A 23220-nucleotide genomic window follows, 5' to 3' on the forward strand; every position below is an offset into this window, starting at 1 on the left:
TCAAAGAGCCATTTGGACCCATTTCCCACAGAAAACACCGGGAACCACAAAATCTTTCCTGTGCCTGACTATTTCTTGAGCGGCCACAACACTAGCATATGTAGTTGAATTAAACCTTCTGTTTTCTTCTGAAACTTTTATTTTCTTGGATTTATCCAAGGTTGGCCTACCAAGGGTTGAAAAGCTCAATAAAACACGTGCCAGTGGGTGTCCCACACTGGCGGTTGTGACTCATATTTTGAATGACAAGGAGCCACAGCAGAGGGGTGAAAGAGCCACATGCGGCTCCAGAGCCACAGGTTGCTGACCCCTGGTCTGAGACAAAGTCCTGAGTTTCTCAGGAGGGAGGAAACACAGACAAGACATTCTCCCCCTACTTGTGATGTCTGCCTTACCTATCAAGAATACTGAAAACATCCCCTTCTTAAATTCTGGAAACAGAAAGCCTCTTTCAAATGTCATCTGCCAATGATGCTTGCATTCAGCACAGGAGACACAAGCATGGGGTGAGGAGGAAGTATTCCCATTTCCTGTTACACATAGTAGAATAATTGTTCTAAGACTGTATCTGCCGTGTGGGGTTATATGTAGTATAGGAGTAGATACTACAAGGCAGGGGCCTCCAACCTTGGCCACTTTAAGACTTGTGGACTTCAACTCCCAGAATTCTGGGAGTTGAAGTCCACAAGTCTTAAAGTGGCCAAGGTTGGAGACCCCTGCTATAAGGCAATGTTTCTGGGGAAACATGTTTCATGCTGGCTGGGGAATTCTGGAAATTAAAGTCCACATATCTTAAAGTTGCTCAGGTTGAAAAACACTGCTCTAAAAAAAAAAGAGAGAGAGGTATTCCTTTATGGAGGATGCCTCTTCTGCCTATATTTTGGCAACCTCTTGTGGATTTGAGGTAAAGGTTCCCCTCGCATATATGTGCTAGTCGTTCCTGACTCTAGGGCGTGGTGCTCATCTCCGTTTAAAAGCCGAAGAGCCAGCGCTGTCTGAAGATGTCTCCATGGTCATGTGGCCGGCATGACTCAACGCCAAAGGTGCAGGGAATGCTCCTTACCTTCCTACCAAAGGTGGTCCCTATTTTTTTTACTTGCATTTTTTACGTGCTTTCAAACTGCTAGGTTGGCAGAAGCTGGGACAAGTAACAGGAGCTCACCCCGTTACACAGCACTAAGGATTCAAACCGCTGAACTGCCAACCTTTCGATCAACAAGTTCAGCGTCTTAGTGTCGTGTCCCACTCCTCCGCTGACGGCCGGGTCAGGGAAATCCGAATCAGGTGTGCCTCTGCAGCTCTGCCAAAGTCCTAGCAAAGTCCTCAGGGCAGGCAGGAGACCAGAAAGTGACTTTAGCAAGATATGTTTAGACTTTGCCTGACTCAGAGAATGCCAGAAAGCAGATCCTTTATATAGGCCATGGGGTGTGGCTCCATGACTCAGCACTTATCCAGGCCTGCCCCTCCCTTCCTTCTGTTGCCTCCGCCTATCAAGTCTTCTGACGCGAGGGTCACTCCAGTCGGCAGCTGTTGGTAATAGACCTCCCTCAGGCTCACATGCTGTGGAGGAGGGGGAGGGGTCTAGTTGCTCCGTTTGCCTCGGCATGGAGCCAGAGCTGGGGGCTGGAGGTATTTCTTCCTCTTCAGCCGGTCTGGGCATGGAGCCAGGGCTGGGGCCGGGAGGCATACTAGAACATTCCTCCGTGTTTGGAAGCAGATAAGAAGACCCTGGCTGAGGTGAGATTGGACGAGACACAACACTTAGCTACTAAGCCACTGCATCCCTATTTATCAAGACTACAAAAGAATAATTGCCCCAAATCAATGACAGGAGTCTAATATTCATTAAATAAACCAAATAATCAGTTACCCTTCTTGGGCAGATAGTTTAGCCTCCAGAAACCATGGACAAACTTCAGCAGGTTGGCAGTCCTCGATTGGGGCTTAGAAGGCAAAGCCGGATCAGACATGGTTAATACTTGGAAATCACCAGGCAATTCCAGAACAGTAAGCTACACTAGGGAGCTGAAAGGAATAGCAGAAAATGTCCACAGCGTAGCATTACTGCACTGTTGCCAAGAAAACCACATTAAGAGATACATGAAGTCACCAGGAGTCAAGCTTGACTTGGAGACTTTATTTTTCCCATGGCCAATGGTAAGAGATGATGAAAAATGTAGCTCCAGACATCTGGAGGACCTCAACTTGAGGAAGGATCACTGAACATGACAGCCTAAGGAAACTGTCAGATAAATTGGAAAATCTTTCCTGAATTGTAACAATAGTGGTAGCAATCTTTGCATTTCCAGTTCATTGTCAGACATCTGAGGTTTAAATGACTACTAGATAGCTATAGAGACACATAACTATTTATGACAATAATGATAAAAGCAGTGGTGAAATCCGAACCGGTTTACTACCAAATGCAAGGTGTCCACGGGCAGTGCATACCAAAAGGAGGCATGGGGTGAGTAGAACAGCGCCGGGGAGGGGGGGTGATCAGCTGTGGCGCGTGATCTTTTTTTTACTTTTAAAAGCATTTTTACAACCTATTCTGCGGAACAGGTTGTTTAAAAAAATGCTTTTAAAAGTTTTTTTAAAAAGGCTCTGACGATCACAGCTGAGCCATGCAATTGTCAGAGCCTCTTTTTTTACCTTTTAAAAGCATTTTTTAAAAGAAGCAGCAAGCAGGGAAGTGGGTAACCGGGCATTGGGTGGACATGAGTAAGGGGGGAGGGCAGGGATTTTTGCTACCAGTTCTCCGAACCACCCGCCGCCATCACTACCGGATCGGTCAAACCAATCTGAACTGGGAGCATTTCACCCCTGGATGAAAGACATCTGTAGATCCTGCTTTTGCTGCTTTTTCACAAACCTAGCGTCTGATGGATATGTAAAAAAAAGAAAAAAAGCACACAATCCTCCTTTTCAAAAAAAGATTAATGTTTAATTGACTTTCTGAACCTGTCTTTTTTTTTTTTTTTTGCTGTTGTTATTTATGATTGAATATCCCAGCCAGGAGGACAAGTCTAAAAGACATGTCTGTAACAGCCATGCTTTGCCTATCTCTTTCTGCCCTTCCCATTTGATGCAAAACACAGTGGAGTTTAACTTTCTTTTAAGGTCTTCAAGTAATCTTCTGCTATTCTGTTTGTTTAGAAAGACTCTGAAAGAAAGGAAAGGTGGAGTGGGGAGGGAATCCCAGCTGGCAAAACGAGCATAATAAGATCCTGTCACTTTTAAAAATTATTTTATAGGACAAGAGTTGAAATAACTTTAAAGAGAGACAAAGAGTTTATTTATTTAAAAACTTGTTAAATAGAGTCTGGGAATTCAAATGTATAGAATTGGCTCAGAGCCAAAATATTCGGGCGCTAAAAAAGAAAAGCCGGCTAACAAACCTTCTCTCTGACCGCCATTGAGGAAGAGTTTGGTTTGTGTGTGCAGTATTTGTCTTGTTAAAAAAAAAAAGTAATTAGTTATACCTATACAACCAATATCTGAATTGGGAGTCCATCCCAACTGTTCAGCCTCAACCAAGGAACTTAAAAGACCTGTAAGAATATAAGAATATTTAGCTTTTTAATACTGGAATCGGTGCAATATGTCATCCTTTTCAAAAACTAAAAAAAAAAAAACCTGTGTAAACAGTACTTTCCCTTTTGTAGAAATATGACTTCATGTTTTACGTATGGTTCTCACCTCCCAGGTATAGTTCTTATTTACAAGGTTCTTCTTGCCTATTTGCAGTGATTTGAATGGGGGGGAGGGCGAGTTTCTCAGTTTCTCTTCCTTTCTTGATTCAGTTTGTTTCCCATCCTTTTCAAACATATATCACATAGGTAAAGGTAAAGGTAAAGGTTCCCCTCGCTAGTCGTTGCTGACTCTAGGGGGCGGTGCTCATCTCCGTTTCAAAGCTGAAGAGCCAGCACTGTCCAAAGACGTCTCCGTGGTCATGTGGCCGGCATGACTCAACGCCAAAGGCGCACGGAACGCTGTTAACTTCCCACCAAAGGTGGTCCCTATTTTTTCTACTTGCATTTTTATGTGCTTTCAACCTCTGCTAGGTTGGCAGAAGCTGGGACAAGTAACGGGAGCTCACCCCGTTATACGGCAGCACTAGGGATTTGAACCGCCGAACTGCCGACCTTTCGATCGGCAAGCTCAACGTCCTAGCCCCTGAGCCACCGTGTCCCACTATATATCACATAGTGATGTCTAATTTGGAAGCAAATGGTTGGGAGTAGACAATGGAGGCTGGGTACAGAGTTGGGTGGAAGGAACATAAGAAGAAGCTACTGGTAACTATCTAGTACTTAGTTTCCTCCAATGATGGTCTCCAGAGATATTGAGACTTGAGCTTCAGAACTATCATCTAGCATGGTCAACAGCATGCTGTTCTACTTTACCGGCTAGGAATTAGGGGGCTTGAGTCCCCATACATTTAGAGGGGGCCACAGAAGTTTGTTCTTCAATGAATGGAAGCAAAGATTTTGTCCAAGTTTTTGAAATCCGGACCAGAGGTGGTAGAAAATATATAGAGTTACCCTACAGAGTAAATGCAGTACCATTGAACTGTAGTTCCTCTATGAACAAGAGAATTGAGCACAAAATCTACTCTTGGGGGAAAGGGAATTAATCCAGATTTCAAGACATATATCAGCCTTTTGTCCTTTCTAGATAACCCTGAAATATACAAAACATTTTCACCTGAATTTGGAAAGGTTACTCCCAACAGCCTTAGGGGGAAAAATGAGTACGTATATGTAGCTTAATTAATATTCTACATGCTTAGATGGACTGATAGGATAATCTTCCTCCAGGAAACTATATTTTAAATAGATGGATACTGTTTTTATTTTTCAGTATTATCTGATTTCCATGAATAATTTATTCCAAATATCCATGTATAGTGCAGCATTGTCGGTCAGTGAAATATAATGTAAATGTGCTTCTGATGACAGACTAGCTTGTTGTGTATCACTGAGGAATTTGGTTATAAATTGTGTGTGTGTAAATGATACAGTAAACTATCTATCAAGTAGGAGGATGGTGTGGAGTTTAAAGAATTAATGTCTTTGAGAGTAGTAACGGCTGCAGCAGGAATGAAATCCAGCAGGTTCTGACAGGTTCCGGAGAACCGGTAGCAGAAAGTTTGAGCAATTCGGAGAACCGGCAGCAGAAAGTTTGAGTAGTTCAGAGAACCAGCAAATACCACCTCTGGCTGACCCCAGAGTGGTGTGGGAATGGAGATTTTGCAGCATTCTTCCCCTGCCATGCCCACCAAGCCACGCCCACCAGCCACACCACGCCCACCAAGCCACGCCCACAGAACCGGTAGTAAAAAAAATTGGATTTCACCACTGTGCTGCAGGTATGATTATATAGGTTTATTTATCCAGATAAAGATGGAGCAATGAAGAGACAGTTTGATAAACTGGTAAGCTTAAAACAGCATCAGTCTGCAGAGCAAGCCAAGTACCCTAGTTTTTCTCCAAAGATGGCCATTTTTTAAATATTCAAAACATTTATCCCTTCCTGGTATAATAAAATTATAATCATACATCGATGTCTAGCTAACCTTATGAGCTACCCATTGATTCTCATTCAAACTTAGCCAAGGCAGATTGAATAAGTTAAATAATGCCAGAACTGTTGATAAGGAATTTTGGCTGGGGTAATATCTGATTAGAGTAAGTATATTGTGTGAAGAGAGATACTGAGTGGTTAGGATTAGGATTAGAAGTGAAATGAGTCTTTGTTCTGCTTCAATATCCAAGGCATAACCCCTCTTTAATTATTTCTGCTTATAGCAACCCTTCTCAAGATTCTATTGTCCACATGTGCTTGGAATACAAAGGCTATGCATGGTGGGGGGAACTCTTAGAACAATAGCTCCAGCTGATCTAAAAGACACCAGTTTAGAGAAAGCTGATTGCGCAAACTCAGAAAATTCAGATAAATGTGAAATCTGGTTAATGAAGGGTAAGGGCATAATGCACACCCAGCCACTAGGCTGCCAAACTGCCAACTATCAGATTCACCCCAGTGTAAATATCGACAAGATCCTGGTAGGTCACAATTCCTGGCATCATACGGTGTTTCCCCCAGAACTCTAAACATGCCACTGTTGGAAAAGTTGGGATCTCCAGAGCCAAAAATGGTCTTAGTTTATAACATTACATGATAGCAAAGTAAAAAAGGAAGAGATTCCCTAAAAGATGGTTTAAGATAGGATTCTTCATAAAATTGTGGGTAGGTCAAACGGCTCCCAACCAAATACCCCACCATGCCAACAATCTAATATAGTTTCATACTCATGAAGAAGAAATACCATGTTCTATACTAAAACTTAATTATTTATAAGTCTCTTCATTGATTTATTATTTCAGTCATAACCCACTTTATATGAAACCCTGAAAGAAGCCAACAATCAGAAATAAAATGTAAGCAATTAAAATCCGATAATTGGTCTCAATGAGTTGAGCAGGTATTAGAGAAGTTGAGCAGGGTTAAATCTGGCTGGACTTGGATGGGAAACCACTTGAAAATTTCATGGCTGTCAAGTAGATTGGAAGGCCAAAAAAAAAAAAGGAAGTGGAAAGAAAACTACATGGGACATGTCTACAAATTCACCAAGAGGCTAATTTTCCTTTGAGAGATTCTTAACTAAAATTATTATATGCGGAGTTCAAATGTCCAGATTGAAGAGAAAATTGTGTGTTTTCATAAAGGTGGAAAAATAATAGTTGTGTATGCTGCAATTGAACGTTACATGTGATATATGCAAACGATGTCACCGGAGGTGGGATTCAGCCAGTTCAGACTGATTCAGGCAAACCGATAGTAGCGATACGTCATCCTATTTAGGCACTTTTCAATCCTTGTGCATGCGTGGAAGCAGTACGTGCGAGCAAAGCGCATGCGCAGAAGGTCGTGCACATGCCCAGAGGTGGTCACATTTTTGATGCTGGGCGAACCGGTAGGTAAATTATGTGAATCCCACTCCTGTATGTCACGCTAAACAGTCATGATTCTCCTTAATGTTCTCTCCTATCTGCCACTGCCATTCTATCAAGCGCTAAAAATTATTTTCCTGGCTTCCTCTCACATGCTCTAAAATATTGTACCCCTCAATTTTTTCTTAACATTTCCAACTTTATTTCCAGAATACTAGGTAGAGCTGATCTGCTCCCCCACTTTTTTTCTTCTCCACAGCATGTTTAAAAAGCTGCCAATAACTCTTTCAATAAAGGACCTACTTTTTCATTAAAGGCTTAGACCAGTGCTTCTCAAACTTGACAGCTTTTCAGATGGGTGGAATTCAACTCCCAAAATTCCCCAGCCAGAAAGTTTGAGAAACACCCGTTTAGGACTTCCCTTCTTGCAATATTTTCGCCTTCCACAACTGCAAGAATCGTGATTACTGATCTGAGCTGCATGAGGAAAAGTTACGGTTGAAAATAAAAGTAAAGGACAGAACATGCACCTTGGTATGCATTGATTGGAAAAATTCTACCCACTGCTAAGTTCTAATGTTCGCTGAAGGCATTGTTGGTCTTCATCAACCGGTACTTCTGTTGGCTACCTAGGAACCATTCTTTAATATATCATTAATTTCATAAATAGGGTTAACAATGATAACTCAAAAGCCAAATCAACCACGTTAATTACTACTGGAATCACTATGAACTGCCATAGCTGCAACCAAGACTAAACCAAGGTTAACACTTCTCTCCCCACTTCTCTGTTCTGAAAAGATCCCCAATACTGTACTGGCATTGCAAACTCCAACATTGGGGTAACTCCCAGCACAACTTGGCTCTGACTCTTACAACAGCCTATGATGTTTCATTAAGTATAAGTTCATTTCACAAGGTCTAGGCAAGTTAACATTTGATATAATTGTGGGTTTGTTCCCCTTTCCAAACATTTTGCCTTCTGTGGTTTTTAGAATTCCCATGCTAGACGGACAAACTTTGGAGGTAACAGGTGTGGGATTGTACTCCCTTTAAAGTTTTAAAGCCTTAGAGAAGAGGATGAGATGTGCATGAATGTTGAGAATTTAAGACAGGAAGAGCTTCCCTACCAAAGAATGCTAACTCATAGGTAAAGCTCCCCTTTTAAGCCAGGTGGATACATAGAGCAATGTTTCTCAATCGTGGTGATTTTAATATGCATGGACTTTAACTCCCAGAATTCCCCCACCAGCACAACTGGCAGGGGGAATTCTGGGAGTTGCAGTCCATGCATCTTAAAGGCATCAAGACCAAGAAATACTGACCGAGAGCATTAGCAATTAACTCAAGATGTTAAGAGTGACTATTCCATAACAGGCTCCAACTACTCAACCCTATCCACAACAAAGGCAGATGTTGCATTTTTTTCACTGCAAGTTGTTGTGATTGCTATGGCTACTAAACAAATAAAACTGGATGCAAGTTATTTTGTTCTGGTTTAATTAAAATGGAATGCTAGGAGTGATCCAATATCTATACAACCATCCACAATTAAGAATGGAGTGGGCCATCCTAATTTACTGTCTTTGGGGAAAGGGGGGGGTGTCTGTAGGGTTTGTAGGGGGTGGTTTAAAAAAATTCAACATGCAAGCCCCAAAGTGTTCTGTGAGACACATTCCGCCGAAAGCTTAAGACACATCTATTCATCTGCGCAGGACTGGACTAGGGTTTTAAATTTTTAAATGTCTAAATTTTAGATTTGGTTTTAAATTGGGTTTTATTATTTATATGTTTATTTTAAATATTTGGCCTTTATAATAAGTTTTTTAGATGAATGTTTTACTTTGTATATTTATGTGTTTTTTATATGGCTGGACACCGCCCTGAGTCCCTAGGGAGATAGGGCGGTATAAAAGTACGAATAAATAAATAAATAAATAATAAATTAAAAATAGGTACAGTTGAATGCATCAGACTGGGCACCTTCTTGACTTTTTTTGACCACACTCTGTGGACACCCTGATGTCCTTTAACCTCTTTTTTTTTTTTGTTTACATTTATACCCCGCCCTTCTCCGAAGACTCAGGGCGGCTTACAGTGTATAAGGCAATAGTCTCATTCTATTTGTATATTTTTACAAAGTCAACTTATTGCCCCCCCAACAATCTGGGTCCTCATTTTACCTACCTTATAAAGGATGGAAGGCTGAGTCAACCTTGGGCCGGGCTCGAACCTGCAGTAATTGCAGGCTACTGTGTTCTTAATAACAGGCTTTTACCAGCGTGAGATAAACCGGCCCTGTTTTATTTGAAAATTGAAAATAAAAAGGGGAAGGGGCTGCTAACCTAAAGAAGACCAAAATGATCTGAATTAGGTTCCCCACTGCCCTATGGTATATTTTTTTTAAGTGATCTTCCTTCCTAGCTCCCTTCTGCTCTTGAATAGAATAGAATAGAATAGAATAGAATAGAATAGAATAGAATAGAATAGAATAGAATAGAATAGAATAGAATAGAATAGAATTTTATTGGCCAAGTGTGATTGGACACACAAGGAATTTGTCTTGGTGCATATGCTCTCATACCCTTAAGTATTAGCAATCATTCAGAACAATAGCTATTTTGAAAGGTAATGCCCCATCCGAAGACAAGCATTAAGGGGGGGGGGAATGAAATACAAGACTCTGCCCCAAGCATCTTACAAATGACAGAGGAAAGAAACAAAGACACCAGCAAGGTAAAAGTAGGGAAGGAAGGAGGTCATTGAGCTCCGTTTGGGGCTAAAGAAATGTTCAGGAGTGAACAGAAAAGGCCGACCTGGGCTTGAAGATGGGCCTGAGAGCTGAAAAAGACAGCCAAGACCCCTTTCCCTGGCAGGAGCTGCAGGTGTTCCTGGCAGCAAGGGAGAGAAGAGACAAAGCCAGGCGGAAGGACCTGGCCAGCTACCCGGCCCTCCCTGAAGCCCAATCGAAAGGTGGGTAGATAGGCTTTAAAAGAGAGAAATTCAGGCGTAGAGAAATTCTGTACAGAAACAGAAATTCGGGAGTACAGTAATTCAGTCTTGGCTGTCCTGTCAGCTCCCATACTCCTCAACCAGGATGACCTATAGGAGAACCCACGTCCAACACTTCTGGGAGGCACCGGACTCGTAGCCCTTCCGCTGCCTCTTTAAAAATCTGGATTTCCCAGCAGTTTAAACTTGAGTGTCAAGTCCGGAAATCTCTCCTTAGTAGGCGAGCTAACGAGAGCGCATTTCCTCCGCACGGCAAAGCCAGGGCCCGAAATCTTTCTTGCTGGGTGAGACGTGTTCTCTGCCCCACACAACACACACAAACAAACATACACCAAACATAGAAGGGGGAGGGAGTTGCCTGTCTTGCTACCAAACCCTGTTTCCTTAAACTTCATTTTAATTCTGGTTTGCTGTGAAAGATATCCCTTTGCGCACTGAAGGCAATAAACGAAATGCCGCTTGTCTTCTTTGCAGCTGTGGTCTCATTCTGAAATTCAGACAAGCCAATAAAAGACCCTCATTCGAGACAAGATTGGGAGTTAGGCTTAGGGGGGGAAAAAGCCAAACCCAGCCATTCGTCTCCGCTCTCCCGATTTCTAATGAAAAAGATCTCTCGATCTCTCTCTCTTTCTCTCCCTCCCCCTCTCTCTTTCTCCCCCTCCCCCTCTCTCTTTCTCTCTCTCCCCAAAGGCGCGGGGGGGGGGGGGAAGAGAACCCTTCCGCAGAAACCTATGAAAGGCGCCGGACAAGCCTGTTGAAACTTGGGGAAGTGTTAGTTTACTTTGTCAAATATTTGGAAAGGCTGGATCCATCGTAACTTAGGCCAAGCTCCTGGGTTTTTTTTAAGAGGTCTTTGATTAGTTTTCCGAGCTCGGAGGAGGAGGAGGGGGGGGGGGGTGGGGGCTAAAACGATATACTATATACTGATAAAGTGTGTGTGTGTGTATGCAGGTTTTGGTATGTTCGGGTCTTTTCCCATGTAAGATTGGATATATATATTAAGATTGGATGGATGATATATATTCCACTCGACTCGCTCTTATACTTGGAAGCTTCTAACAGCTACCGGAATTGTTGCCTCTATCCTAGCCAAAGCACCAAAGAAGTGCCACCTTCCTTGGAGTGGGGGGGGGGAAACCTCAGGCCCAACCAAAGAGAAATTTAGCCGCCACGAAACCCCCATTCTATTGATTTCCACGCGAGGGATTCTCGCGCGCTTCCTCGAAATCCCCGGGAACCCTTCGCCCCTCTCAGCGCGCCGCCTTTGGTCTTTTTAAAGAAGGGTAGCGCGAGGATGCACCTTGCAGTCGGCATTAATCCCGTCTTATTTGCTTGAGAATATAAACACACACACACACTCGCACCGGGGGGGGGCTTTTTCTCCCCGAGTGGGTCGTCCTTTAAAAAACGTGCTGGTATTTTCTTGGATCGCAACCACAGCATCTATAAATCTCAGAGGCAAAAACTCCCGTGGACTGGAGTCAAGAGGCCGCCTTCGGGATTTGCGTTCCCACAACGCGCCTGAGTTGCCTTGCCTGTTGCCCTCTGATCGAACCCAAAGTTTTGCTCCTTCGGCGTTTTCCTTGTTTCGCAAAGCAAAGCAAAGCAAAACAAAACCCAGGGACCAGCGCGTGCCTCCTGCGACCAAGTGCGGCTACCGTTCAAATCAGATCGGCTCCGCTTGGAGTCCTCCCCCCACCACTTCTTTCCTCCCTCCACCCCCAAAAAAAATCACCGGTCCGCGCTGCATCCGGGGCTCTCTTTCTTTATAGCCCGCGGGGCAGAAGAACCTATTTTCGGTGTTCACTCGGGAAGAAAGGAGCCGAAATAAAAGGCACCTTTGGAGGCGAAATCAATCGAATTCCCTTCCTTTAGTATTTATTACTCAAATGAGATACAGTAACACACCGGCTAGCAAATTGCACTGGCGAAGAAGAACCCCTCCCCCAATTTTAAAAGTGAAGAACGAAATCCCGTTATTATTATTGTTAATGTTACTATTCTCGTTTAACTCTCCGCGATTTAATACTAGCTACCTCCACCGACCGAATAAAACCAGGCGATCGATGGACGGGGAAAGCGAAAGGCGTTTCCAAATAAGTGAGACGTTTTAACTGTAGCACTTCGGAAGTTTCGTTCCCACAGTTTCGCACGGGAGCGATTGGGGCGACTTCCTTAAAAAAGCGTCTCTTTTACTACTGTTCGCGCCGTTTTTAAGACGGGCCAGGGACTTGTACAAAGATTATCTCTAGCCAAGCCCAGCAGCGGGCAGGAGTCGGCGGAAGGGCGCCAAGAATCAAAGCCCAGAGGGTTGCTTTTTTTTTTTGGCTACCGAACTTCACCTCTGGACTTTTCGATCAGGAACCCGAAAGCTTTGCAAGCGACGCGTGTCAACTCGCTTTTTCTTTTCCTTTCGTTTTCTTTAATGAATAACGGACCTGTTTTCAAATTGTATCGACTGGGTCCATCTGCTTTAGGGGGGAAGGAAGGAAAGAAAGGAGGGAAAAAACAGCTAATCAAAGGCAGGCGAGGAGGAAGAGGGTGGTCTGTTTCGCAGAAAATTAAGACAGTAATCCAATGAGATCGTATGCTTTTTCCTCTCCGCTCCCCCATTTTGCGACCAAACAAGCAAATAACCGTGCATTTAAAAAAAACAAAAACATGTCACGCAAGCGTTGCCACAATTTTCTGTGCAGGCCCCCCTCCACTCCCGTATTTTATTTTATTTTTAAAATTCCAGCCGGGGGGGGGAGTCTGGATCGCTGATGGGATCCAAAACCAATTTAAGGACCCAGTTGGGTGATCGACAGGGGGGGGATAACCATCCTGCCCTTCGTAAAAGAAGACTTGAAAAAGCCTTTCCTTTTGTTGCCTTTCTAGACCTCGGGCGTTTTAAAAATTCATCCGAGAATAAATAAAGAGAGAACTCTGAAATAAATGTAAGCCTCGCTTGTAAGTCAACATTCAGCGGGACCTGTGAAGCTCCCGAGGAAAGTTACCAGGAGCGCAGCTCGAAAAGCACGTTTCCCACGAAAGGTTTCAGGGGAGAGCCCAGGAAACCTCCTTCGAAGAATTGGTGTAAACTGTGGAAAATCACACACACACGCGCTGCAGTGGGATCCGAGCGCTGTGACAGGCCAAACTCTGACAAGCGGTCAGAACCCGCCAGCAAGCACGCCTGAAACTGATACGACCGACGTTGCGAGTTGTGCCGGTCTCTTCTCAGCCTTTCACAGCTGCGCCCCGATTCCAGGCGCGCATCCCAACGCCTCCACTTTCCCCACAGATCCGGTTCGCCCCAAAGAGCTAACGGGGAGGGCGGGAAAAGGGGGAGAGAGAAATTGACCAGCATCCATGGCCGGCCTTCTGGAGCCTTTGCGGGTCTTTTTTTATTATTATTATTAGTATTATTATTAGTATTTTTAAATAGCGTCAAACAAAAAAACGAGGCTCACGAGAGCAGTCAGAGCCAGGCCACACAGGACAGCCAACTTGGCCACGACTGATAAAAAAAACCGCGGCAAAGCAACAAGCTAAGGAAAACCTTGCAAAAGTTTCTATCCGGGTTCAAGAGGGGTGAACCTGGGGTTTTAAAGGGGAGACCGGGAGGAGATTCGTAGAGGCGGCGGTGGTTTTCGCACCCACGCACCCACCCCGCTTCAAAAGCCTTTTCCACGGCGACCGCCCGCGTTCTTTCGGCAAGAAAACAGATGAAGAGAGGAGTTTACGGGAGGGGGGAAGAGGAGACCCCGTTTGCAGCGTTGCAAACGCGGCGAGGGAAAGTCAACACCGGACTTGTTTTGCACGCGCAGGCCAGCCAGTGTGCAAGGCACGGAAAGTGAGTGTTCGGGAGGGAGGGGGAGGGAGGAGAGAAGAGAGAGGGCGCCCAATTTTTAAAAGGCTTCTCCGGAGGGAGAGATCGGCCCGTTACGTCTGGAGGGGGGGGGGCTTGGAACAAAGAAGAAGGCCACTCAAAAGGCGCGGAACCCCGAACAGGCTGGCTCTCACTTTTCTTTTCTTTTTTTGCAGGCCTGAAACTGACCGGCCCTAAGGAGGAAAACCTGCGGCAGAGGCAGCCCTGAGTTCCTATGGGATTTCCCGCCGCCGGGGGTTCGCGGCGTGCAAAAAAAAAAAAAAAAGCGCCTTTCCCTCTGGTCCTCCGGCGCCCCCTCCCCTCCTCCGGTCCTCTTCCCCCCCCACCCCTCCGCACAACCTGCCCCAGCAAATCAAGAGGATCCGCTCCCTCCTGCAGGTCGCCTCCGCCACCACTCTCTCCCCTGGCAACCTCAGCGCCTCCCTTCCACACACACACACACACACACACATACAAGCACACACACAGCCAGCCCGCCTGCTCGGCCCGGCGCGTTGTTTTTTTCCAAAGGGCCGACAGCGCCCACTGCAGGCGCGCCGCGCCGCTGCAGCCTCGCCTCCCCGCTCCTCCCTCCGCGCCCCGGCCGAGCAACTAGCGGCGCTCTCCGGCACTGAACTTTTGCTCAACTCTTTCGCCCGCCTCGGCTGAAGTTCAACCAGCCAGCTTCTCTTCCCTCCACCCCCTCCTCGCCGCCGCCGCCGCCGTCACCCCGGCAGACAAACAAACAAACAGCGCCGGGCCGCAGGCAAAGCCCAGCCGAGAGCAGGGAACTTCCCCTCCGCTTGCAAACCGCCGCTGGAAGAAAATCCCAAGAAATGCTCCGCGACTTTTCCCTCCACCCGCCCCCCCCCCCCGCCCGCCCCGCAAGCGGCCGCGAGTGGATGGGCAACGGCAGCGGCGGCAGCAGCAGCAGCACCCCGGCAGGGAGCCGCTTTGGAAGCCAGGACAGGATCGGGCGCGGAGCTTTGGGGGATCCCCTCCGGCCCCAGCGGGGAGATTCCCCCCCCCCGGCGCTTTCCCCCTTCTCCCTCCCACCCCCAACCCCAGACCCGGACGCTTCGGCCGCCTGAAAGCCTCGTGGCAGAGAAGGGGGAGCAGCAAGCGAAAGAGCGCGGACACCTACTTGTGGCCAGCTTTCTGGCTCTGCCTTTGGATCGCATGGGTGCCAAGTCCTGCGGACGCTGCTTGGATGGTGTTGGGGGGAAAGAGAGATCTGGGAGGGGGGAAACCAGTGGACGGGCTTTTTTGTCCCCTCTCTTTTCCCTCCTTTTATTTGTTTTTTCCTCTCCCCCCCCCACCTCTTGTCTTTCTCTCTCCCTCCCTCTCTCTCTTTCTCACCCAGACTCTCTTTCTCTCAACCCAGAGCTCGCTATCTCTCCAGCATTGTCAGTTTGGACACCTTCGCACATGCGCACGGGCGGCTTCTCCCCCCCTTCCTCCCTCTCTGCTGAACTCCCCCCCCCTCCTCCTCTTCTTCACAATCTCCCGGTCGCCACTGCCAAAAAAGAAAAAGTTTGGAGCGATCTTTCACATTTGGGATGTGGGGAATCTTGTCACCGGAGCGCAGGAGAGCCCAGCGACTCGCTTCGCCTTCCCGGGGAGATCCTTTAAAAGGGGAAGGGAAGCGCAAAAAAAAAAATGGGGGGGGGCTAGGATGCGCGGATTTGCCCCGCATAAAACGCCTGAATGCTTGAAGGATGCTTGACGCTTCTCTCCCCCCCCTTCCCCCAAAAAATCATTCCACGCCACGCCCTTCCCACTCGAGGGAATTCCGCCGCGCTCCTGTCCTGGCACTTTTACTCGGAAGCAAGTAAGCCTCGCTGGCTTTCTAGGACCCGCTTTAGCTCTCGCTCCCCGGCCGGCTTGCCTTTAGCTAAACTCCGCAGCTGCCCACGGAGGGAAAAGGCAGCCCGGCGCTTCCAACGAACGGTACCCCGCGTTTCCTCCAGGGGCAGCTGATGCAGAAATTCCTCCCCACCCCCCACGCCGCCGCCCGCAGATAGGAGTGGGGCATTGAAGATGGGGAGCGCCCGGAGGGAGTGCGCCCAGCTTTTGAAGATAGCAAAACCGCCTCTTTTTCCACCTCGAAGTTGGGAAAGGACCGGGAGGACAATAAATCTTATGCCTTGTGCTTGCTCGACCCCGTAGCCAGCAGCGCGCTTTTACCGTCCTTCTGATGTTGGCCCTCCGGTTTTAGCTTAAGCAGTTGCGGATACAGAAATGAAAACAATCCCAGATGGACTGGGACTGGGACAGGGGTGGGGAGCCTGCAGATTTCTCTCCCCACCCACCGAAATTGAGGAAACCCGGTCCAGACCCTCGAAAGTTCTTCTGCTCCGTGTTTAGGGCTAGTAGGATCCATCGGCCGCTCCTTTACTCGAGAGGAGACACAGTTGCCTTCGCGATGGGGAGTGGGTAGGATCTCTGGCCCTGTCTCTTAAGGCGGAAGGCCTTGGCTGCATTTCTGGGTTCAGCATCTGGGTGCGCCCTCCCCCCCCCTCCTAACCTTCCGTTTACTTGAAAGTAAACGGCGCGACTTTCTACCGCGGTTCCAGGGGGAAACGGCCTGCGTTGCTCAAAGTAGTAGTAGGAGCTGACCTCCCCCTCCCTCAGCTTCTTGTAGCCCTTCTGCACGTCTATTCAAGAAATCAAGGCCGGATTTGCTCCCGAGTAAGCTTACTTAGAAGCAGCAACTCGGAGAAAATCCCACCTCTCATAGATTGTTGCATTTAAACATGATTGATTTTTATTATTTAATGCTCGCACCCATCATGAAAGGAAGCTGTTAACTAATAACCTGGTAAAGATCAACGCTTTAGAGTTCAGCCTGGTTAAGAAGTACATCTTGATTTCCGTAAGATTTCCTGTCTAGTAAACGTATTTAGGATCTGGCCTGTATATCGGATATGCCCTTACTCGGGAGTAACTCCCTCTGAATTCCTAGCGAAAGTAAATCTGACTAGACTGCAACGACGCCGCCAACCCAGCCAATTCGCAGCTCCCAAGAAAAAAAACCCCATTTATTCAAGTCAACGGGACGCTATATATGTAGGATTTGAGGGAATTGTGCGAGTCTTCTGGAATAAAATTCCCTTCGGCTCGCTTCTCTCCTCTTGCTCCAGATGTAACTGAATTGATGAGGATCTTAAGTAAGCCGAATTATTTCATTCACGCGAATAAAGCAGTCGATAGCTGAGCATTCACTTGAAGCCAGGAATCTCGCTTTTAAGAATTGGGCCCCCCTGTTAAGAGGTATGAATCAACTCGAGCTACAATAATGGGTTTCTTTCTTTTTATTTATTTATTTTTAATTTTCCTCCGGAACAATCTCTTTGTACTAAATAGCTTCTGTTCAATACCTCCTCGACACTATTTATGTGCCCATTAATATGTTGCAAAATTCTGCTAGATACCATAAAATAAAATTATGTGCTTTCAGACCCGAGGTTGAGCTGGTTCGTGCAAGGAAATCGCTTGGTTCGGCGTTTCAAATTTTCTCCCTCTCTCTCTTTCAGCACCTCTTCGTGGCCGCTGCCTAACTCTAAGAAGCGGGTGCGCCCGATCCTACACACAATTACGGCGGTCACAATCCGCTTCAGATTTAAGCGTGCGTAAAACCGCAGTAATCTCCCCCGTGTTTTTGAGATAGCTGGGGAGATTGTATCGTAACGCAACCCCTCACCACCCGGGGAGCAAATGGTTTGGGGCTGAAGAGTAGCCGCAGCTATTCCAGACACGGCCCCATTGGGACTGGTGGAATTTGTTTCCGAACAAACACGTTTCTAATCGGACATTAAAACAGCAGAGACCAGAAGTGGGGAGGGGAGGCACTTTCTGGTAAGAACACCCTTTTAAAAAAAAGATACATACGAACACAGGATTTTTAAAGGGTAAGAAGCTATTTCAATTTCGAGGCGACGTTGAATATGCAACAGGCGGCACTGCTTCCGATCGCGAAAAGTGAACGTGTGAAGAGTGATAAACACAACATCTTCCTTTCTCCAAGTTGTGCGCAGCTTCTCGGGGAGCCTAGAGTCTTTCTCAGATGTTTTTTTCCCCCTTTCGAGGGAAAACTTCATGTACCGATTCCCGGTATGTGTTGGGGTGGGTGGGAAATCTGACCATGTTTAGCTGAAATGAAGTAAGTTTAGTGTGGCCATAGGTCAATTGAGGGCTTTTAGGTATGCGAGCTGAATGAAACCCACGCGCGCAGCAGCAATCTTGTCTGTAAATAGTTCTCGTCTTCACGCGTTTCTCAAGGTGAGCTCGCCTTCGTACGGGGCTGTGTGGGATCCACTCTCTTGACGGATCCCTTTTGCTAAAGAAACCGCTCCCAGAATTAGTTTGCTGGGAGACAAGCTCGGGGGAAAAACTCAAACCTCAGTGTTTTTAAGAAGAAAGGCCTATCCTGAGAAGGCATCGGATGTGTGAATGCTCACCTCGTGATATTTACCCTGTCTCGAGTCCCAGAACAGGTCAGGTATTAAAGAAAAATGAGGGAGTTCTCTATGAAATAAAGAAATCAAATCTAATCTAGCCCAGAGAAATCTGGGCAGAAGTGTGAGGGGAGTGGAGATGAACAAGAATGGAAAAATTGGAAGTTGAAGTGACCCTCCCGGCGGTTAAAATGGGGAGGGGCGAGATATGGGGATCCGCAGACCCCAGGGCGAAAGGGGGACGCGGAGACAGCCTTCCTCCCTAGTCAGTCAAGGACAGGCTGCAGCCTGTCTACTCCAGCCCCGTTGGAGAGGCCTTCTTTTATAAGCCCCCAGCTAGTTTCCCGTGCCCTTTAGAGCCCCGGGGGAAGGGGGAGAAATCCAACAGGTGAAGCACCGGCTCTCTTTCTTCAGATTGTAGGGAAGGCACGGGCGGGGCGGGGAGGGGATGCGTAACTCTTAAAGGCGCAGTAGGAAAGTAGCGCGCTATCGCGAACGGTCTCGTTTCTTTCGCTCTAGCCGCACCTGCGGGCCTCTTCCCTTTTCTAGCTGTTGGTCAGGGGCCTCGGACTGCCATCCCGTTGTCTCGCCTCTTTGTGGGCCAGCTTAAGGCTTCTCTCCCAGCGATCCTTGGGCCTTGCGGGGAAGCAGCTATCAAGCTCACCCGGCCAGTTCGGGGAGGCCCGGTGGAGAGCTCCCGACGTCCAATCTAAATGAAATCTAATGAGAGTTCACACGTGGAGCTAAGTGGTTGCTTGGCTGGGTTTAACCCCTAACTAACCCACTAAAAACTGACGTTTGTAAACTAAAACTTACGGACCAGCCTGTTGTGTAAATCCAGGGGCTCAGGCAACAAGCCATAGTTAGATAACATAGCTTTGAGGGTCTGTGCGAACGCCCTTCAATCGTGTGTAGCGACTGGGAGAACTCAAGATGGGAACCGGGACACCCGCCTCATTTTTAACCGGTCGCTAATATAGTGCGGCGACCTGGCGAAGGGAAAAAGGAAAGTTGGTAGAAAATCCCCCGCCTGCTTTTAAGCTTGGAGAAAAAGCAGGAGATAAATGTAAACCTCTATCTCTTCCCCGACCAAGTCGCCGTGAGCGGCTTCCACCTCCCTAAAAAGGTTTTACAGGGTTCCTGAAAACTGACGCCTTGCAAATATGGTCCGACCCGAGAGGCAGGATGACCGACTGAACGCAACGGAATAGGAGTAAAACGTGCGTTGCAGGTGACTTTGGTCCCAGCCCAGTTTATCTCCGTGGCGTTCAACGGGGCTTTATACCAATATTCTGTTCACATTGCCTCTTTAGCGTTCGCCTGACTTGAACCCACACATTGTATAAATGCGTGCAGAAGGTTAATAAGACTTCATCAATTCCTGCTCGCTCGCCTTTTGTATCTTCCTGGCTACCACCGACGGTGCCTCTTCGTAAGGCATTGCCTGTAACCTAGGCGAGGACTGGCCAGGTTTATCTTTTCTCCATTCAGACTATGTGCAGGCGCGTAATCTATGCTCTCCTTAGAAAGCCCACCCTACTCCGAAGCAGAAGACGGCTGGACTGAAGCCCGAACGTTACTGGGTTTACTCAGAAAGGAATTCCGCTGAAACGGGAGTTAAGGCACTCTAAACTAAGCCAAGGTCTTTAACCATCGTTAGTTCATCAAGACACAGCTGATTCATTAGGAAAGAAGAAACCAAGAAAGGTTTGTTGGGAGTTGGTTGTGTAAACCCGGAGCGCCACACCTGCTATCCCGGAGTGGGGGGGGGGGGAGAAAAGGACAGTAACAACCGTTACTCTTGTTAATACGATGGGTGGACTTAAAAACAACAACCCATCCCCACATTTTCTTTTGTTTATATATCACTGATTACACACGTGGGCAAGTTTGGTTGGGAGGATTACTGATTCCCATAATCGCCTCTTCACTCATTCTTTTTCTCCAAATGTGTTGGTAAGATAGTCTCAGCAGTGTTTCATTTTGACCCACTGCTTTCTACCCATTAAACTTCTCAACCCTCCTGCTTTACAGTCCTTGAGGCTTCCCGTTTTTCAGAAGGGAAAACTGAGGCTGACAGCTAATGGCTGTATTCACACAATGAGCCATGGGTTCCTTAAGAGTAGCCACTGTGGCACAGTGGTTAGAGTGCAGTACTGCAGGCTACTTCTGCTGACTGCCGGCTGACTGCAATTTGGCAGTTCAAATCTCATCAGGCTCAGAGTTGACTCAGCCTTCCATCCTTCCCAGGTGGGTAAAATGAGGACAGAGATTGTTGGGGGCAATAGGCTGATTCTGTAAACCGCTTAGGGAGGGCTGTAAAGCACTATGAAGCAATATATAAGTCTAAGTACTATTATGGAATAAACTACATTACCTGCACATCGACCTTGGTTTATAGACCTATCATGGCTGCTTTCATACAACATGCCAAACCCTACTAAACACTTAGACAGCTTAGCCTGCCTAGTTCTTCTAATCGCCCAGTGCCATAATAGTTCATGATAGGCCTTGCAGAAGGTGGAAATAATATCTAAACCGAACTTGGAGAAAACAGAACATTCCTGCAATTAAATTCAACTCCGTCAATATGTTTTTATTTAGCAACAAGAAGTTGTGTAGTGGTTCTTTTTCTAAGACTCCAGCACGCTGCGATTGGTCTCCCATCCAAGCAGTTAACTAGATTCTCTTCCGACCTTGCTTAGCTTTGCAGCTCCCTCGGACAAATGCTGCTCAGAAACCAACGACAGCATCACGCCCTCATTCTAGGCTGCTACCTGGTCATCCCCTTCGGATTTCTGCAACCCAGACCTCCTCCCTCACCAAGGCCAGCCTGTGGCCGTTTTCATCGCCAGGAGAGGCAGGGGAGCTGCGACCTGGAAAAGGAAAGGAAGCAGCTTGCCAGGTGGAGGGGGGGCGCCAGGTGTTGAGGCTCCGGTCAACCTGGAGTGCCTCATCTCTTTCTTTCTTTCTTTCTTTCTTTCTTTCTTTCTTTCTTTCTTTCTTTCTTTCTTTCTTTCTTTCTTTCTCTCCCTCCTTCCGTCCATCTACTCAGTGCCAGCGTCGGTCGGTCGCTTAGTCAGTTGCCGGGCCGCTATCCAGAGGAGCGTGGGGGAATGAAGAGGGAAAGGATCGAAGGCGGCTTTCCACGCCAAGCTTCCTAAAATGCCCCGGCCCAGCTGCCTGTTTAGAAGCCCGCTTTACACGTTCGCTCTGCAACCCTCCAAGAGGAGGAGGAACCGCGGCGCTCTTCCTTCTGCAGGCCCCTTTTGAGAAAAGGGGTTGTCGATCAGAAAGGTCGGCAGTTCGAATCCCTAGCACAGGTCTCCTGCGCGAGCAGGGGGTTAGACTAGATGACCTCCAAGGTCCCTTCCAACTCTGTTACTGTTACACCCTGCTTTTTCGTCTGCTGGTTGCACCCTCTTTTCCCACCTCTTCTCGCGCCTCCCCGCTAAGGCGGCATAAATACAATGAAGAGAGCTTTTTCCAGCGTCTCACAGCTCAAAGGGGCTAGGAAGAACGACCAGGAGGGTGGGGGGGAGGAGGAGGAAGGATGCCTTACGACCCCCGGTTTGCAACTCCATAGGATCTTGACCATTTAGGGGACAGATAAGGCATAAAGTGGCCACTACCACCACAAACACCATTTCCCACCCACCGTCCAGCTTTTGAACAAGGCCGCAGCTCTTTTGGAAAAAAACTCAGGGAGAGGGACACTTCGGCCCCCCAGCAACACCCCACCCCTGGCCCCCGCTCTCGCCTCCTTGATCGCGGTATTTGTTGCGCCATTGTCTTTGTGCAGTGAACTCTGGTTGAGTTGTTAGTCAGCCACGGCGCATATATGGCTTCTCTTGGCTACCGACACAGGAAGATTAATTCAATCATTGTCGGACAATTATTGTTTACCAAGAGGCAGCGCTTTATGTCGGGTTTCGCTGTCAAGAAATTAAAAAACTCTTGAACTGGCCGACCAAAGCTGATATGAATGTATTTATTATTTTTTGGTTCAGTCCGAGTGGAAATTATTAATTATTAAGTATTACTGAGGAGGAGGAGAATTCTCAGAACTCTGCGGTGGGACTAATTGGTCTAAAATCAACCTCCCCCCCCATCCCACCCCCTTTCTGGGGAAGAGTTCTCCATATCATTTTCCAAAGACAGCCTTTTATTATGACCCGCTGACCCTGGGGTGGGGCGGGGGAAGGGAGCGTGAAAGTGGCGCAGCTCGGAAAAGCGGGGCGAGGCAGCTGGGGTGGGAAGTAACGGTCCCTCCCCAGGTCCCCTTGGGCTATAATTATTAGAAATTAATTGGGTTCAGGACCCTGGGTAGGACTGGATAAATTAATAGCGCGTCTGGTTGCTTACAGTTGAATGTTTAGACCACAGGAGAGAAAGAGAGAGAGACAGACAGACAGACAACACTTAACCCCCTCACCCCCTCATACTCCTTCCCAAAATAGGGGTAAGATTTTATATTTAAAAAAGCAAACTTTTTAAAAAATCCTTTATCTACTCCCAAGAGACCAGCTTTTTTTTCTCTCTTTAGAAAGATACGCTTCCATTGATGGTGAGCTATCTTGGTGGGTACACCCCATTCATTAATGGGGCGCCTCCATTAATCTTGGCGGGGGTCTCTCTCTCTCTGTGTCCTGCAGACTGTGAATTTCTTCGGATTTATTCGCCCCACGCTACGTTTTTTTTTTCCCCTACCCAGCCCTGCACTACCCTACCTTTCTTCTCCTTCGACTCCCATCCTCCTCCTCCTCCTCCGGGGGCTACTTAGGGGTTAAAATCAAAGCGAAGCCCCCCACCCCACCCACCCACCCACCCACCTTCCCATCGCCGGTACACTTGGAACCGTCGCGCTCAGAGTCAAAGTGGGAAAGGAAGCCTCGGGCAAAAGGAAATTACTGCGAGCTTTCGTGACCTTTCCGAGAGG

General features: G+C 47.3%; 1 protein-coding gene across 1 annotated transcript in view; it reads right to left on the reverse strand.

Moving 5' to 3' along the window:
* MECOM (MDS1 and EVI1 complex locus) overlaps positions 1-15138 on the reverse strand; it is a 628368-nt gene extending 613230 nt beyond the window's left edge. The window contains exon 1 of the mRNA XM_058188236.1: positions 14969-15138. Coding sequence (XP_058044219.1) covers positions 14969-15005 — 37 coding nt within the window. The 5' untranslated portion in view covers positions 15006-15138. The remainder of the gene's footprint in view (positions 1-14968) is intronic.
* Positions 15139-23220: the final 8082 nt, after the last annotated feature.

This window comes from Ahaetulla prasina, chromosome 6 (genome assembly GCF_028640845.1).
Source record: "Ahaetulla prasina isolate Xishuangbanna chromosome 6, ASM2864084v1, whole genome shotgun sequence".
NCBI classification, from domain to species: domain Eukaryota; kingdom Metazoa; phylum Chordata; class Lepidosauria; order Squamata; family Colubridae; genus Ahaetulla; species Ahaetulla prasina.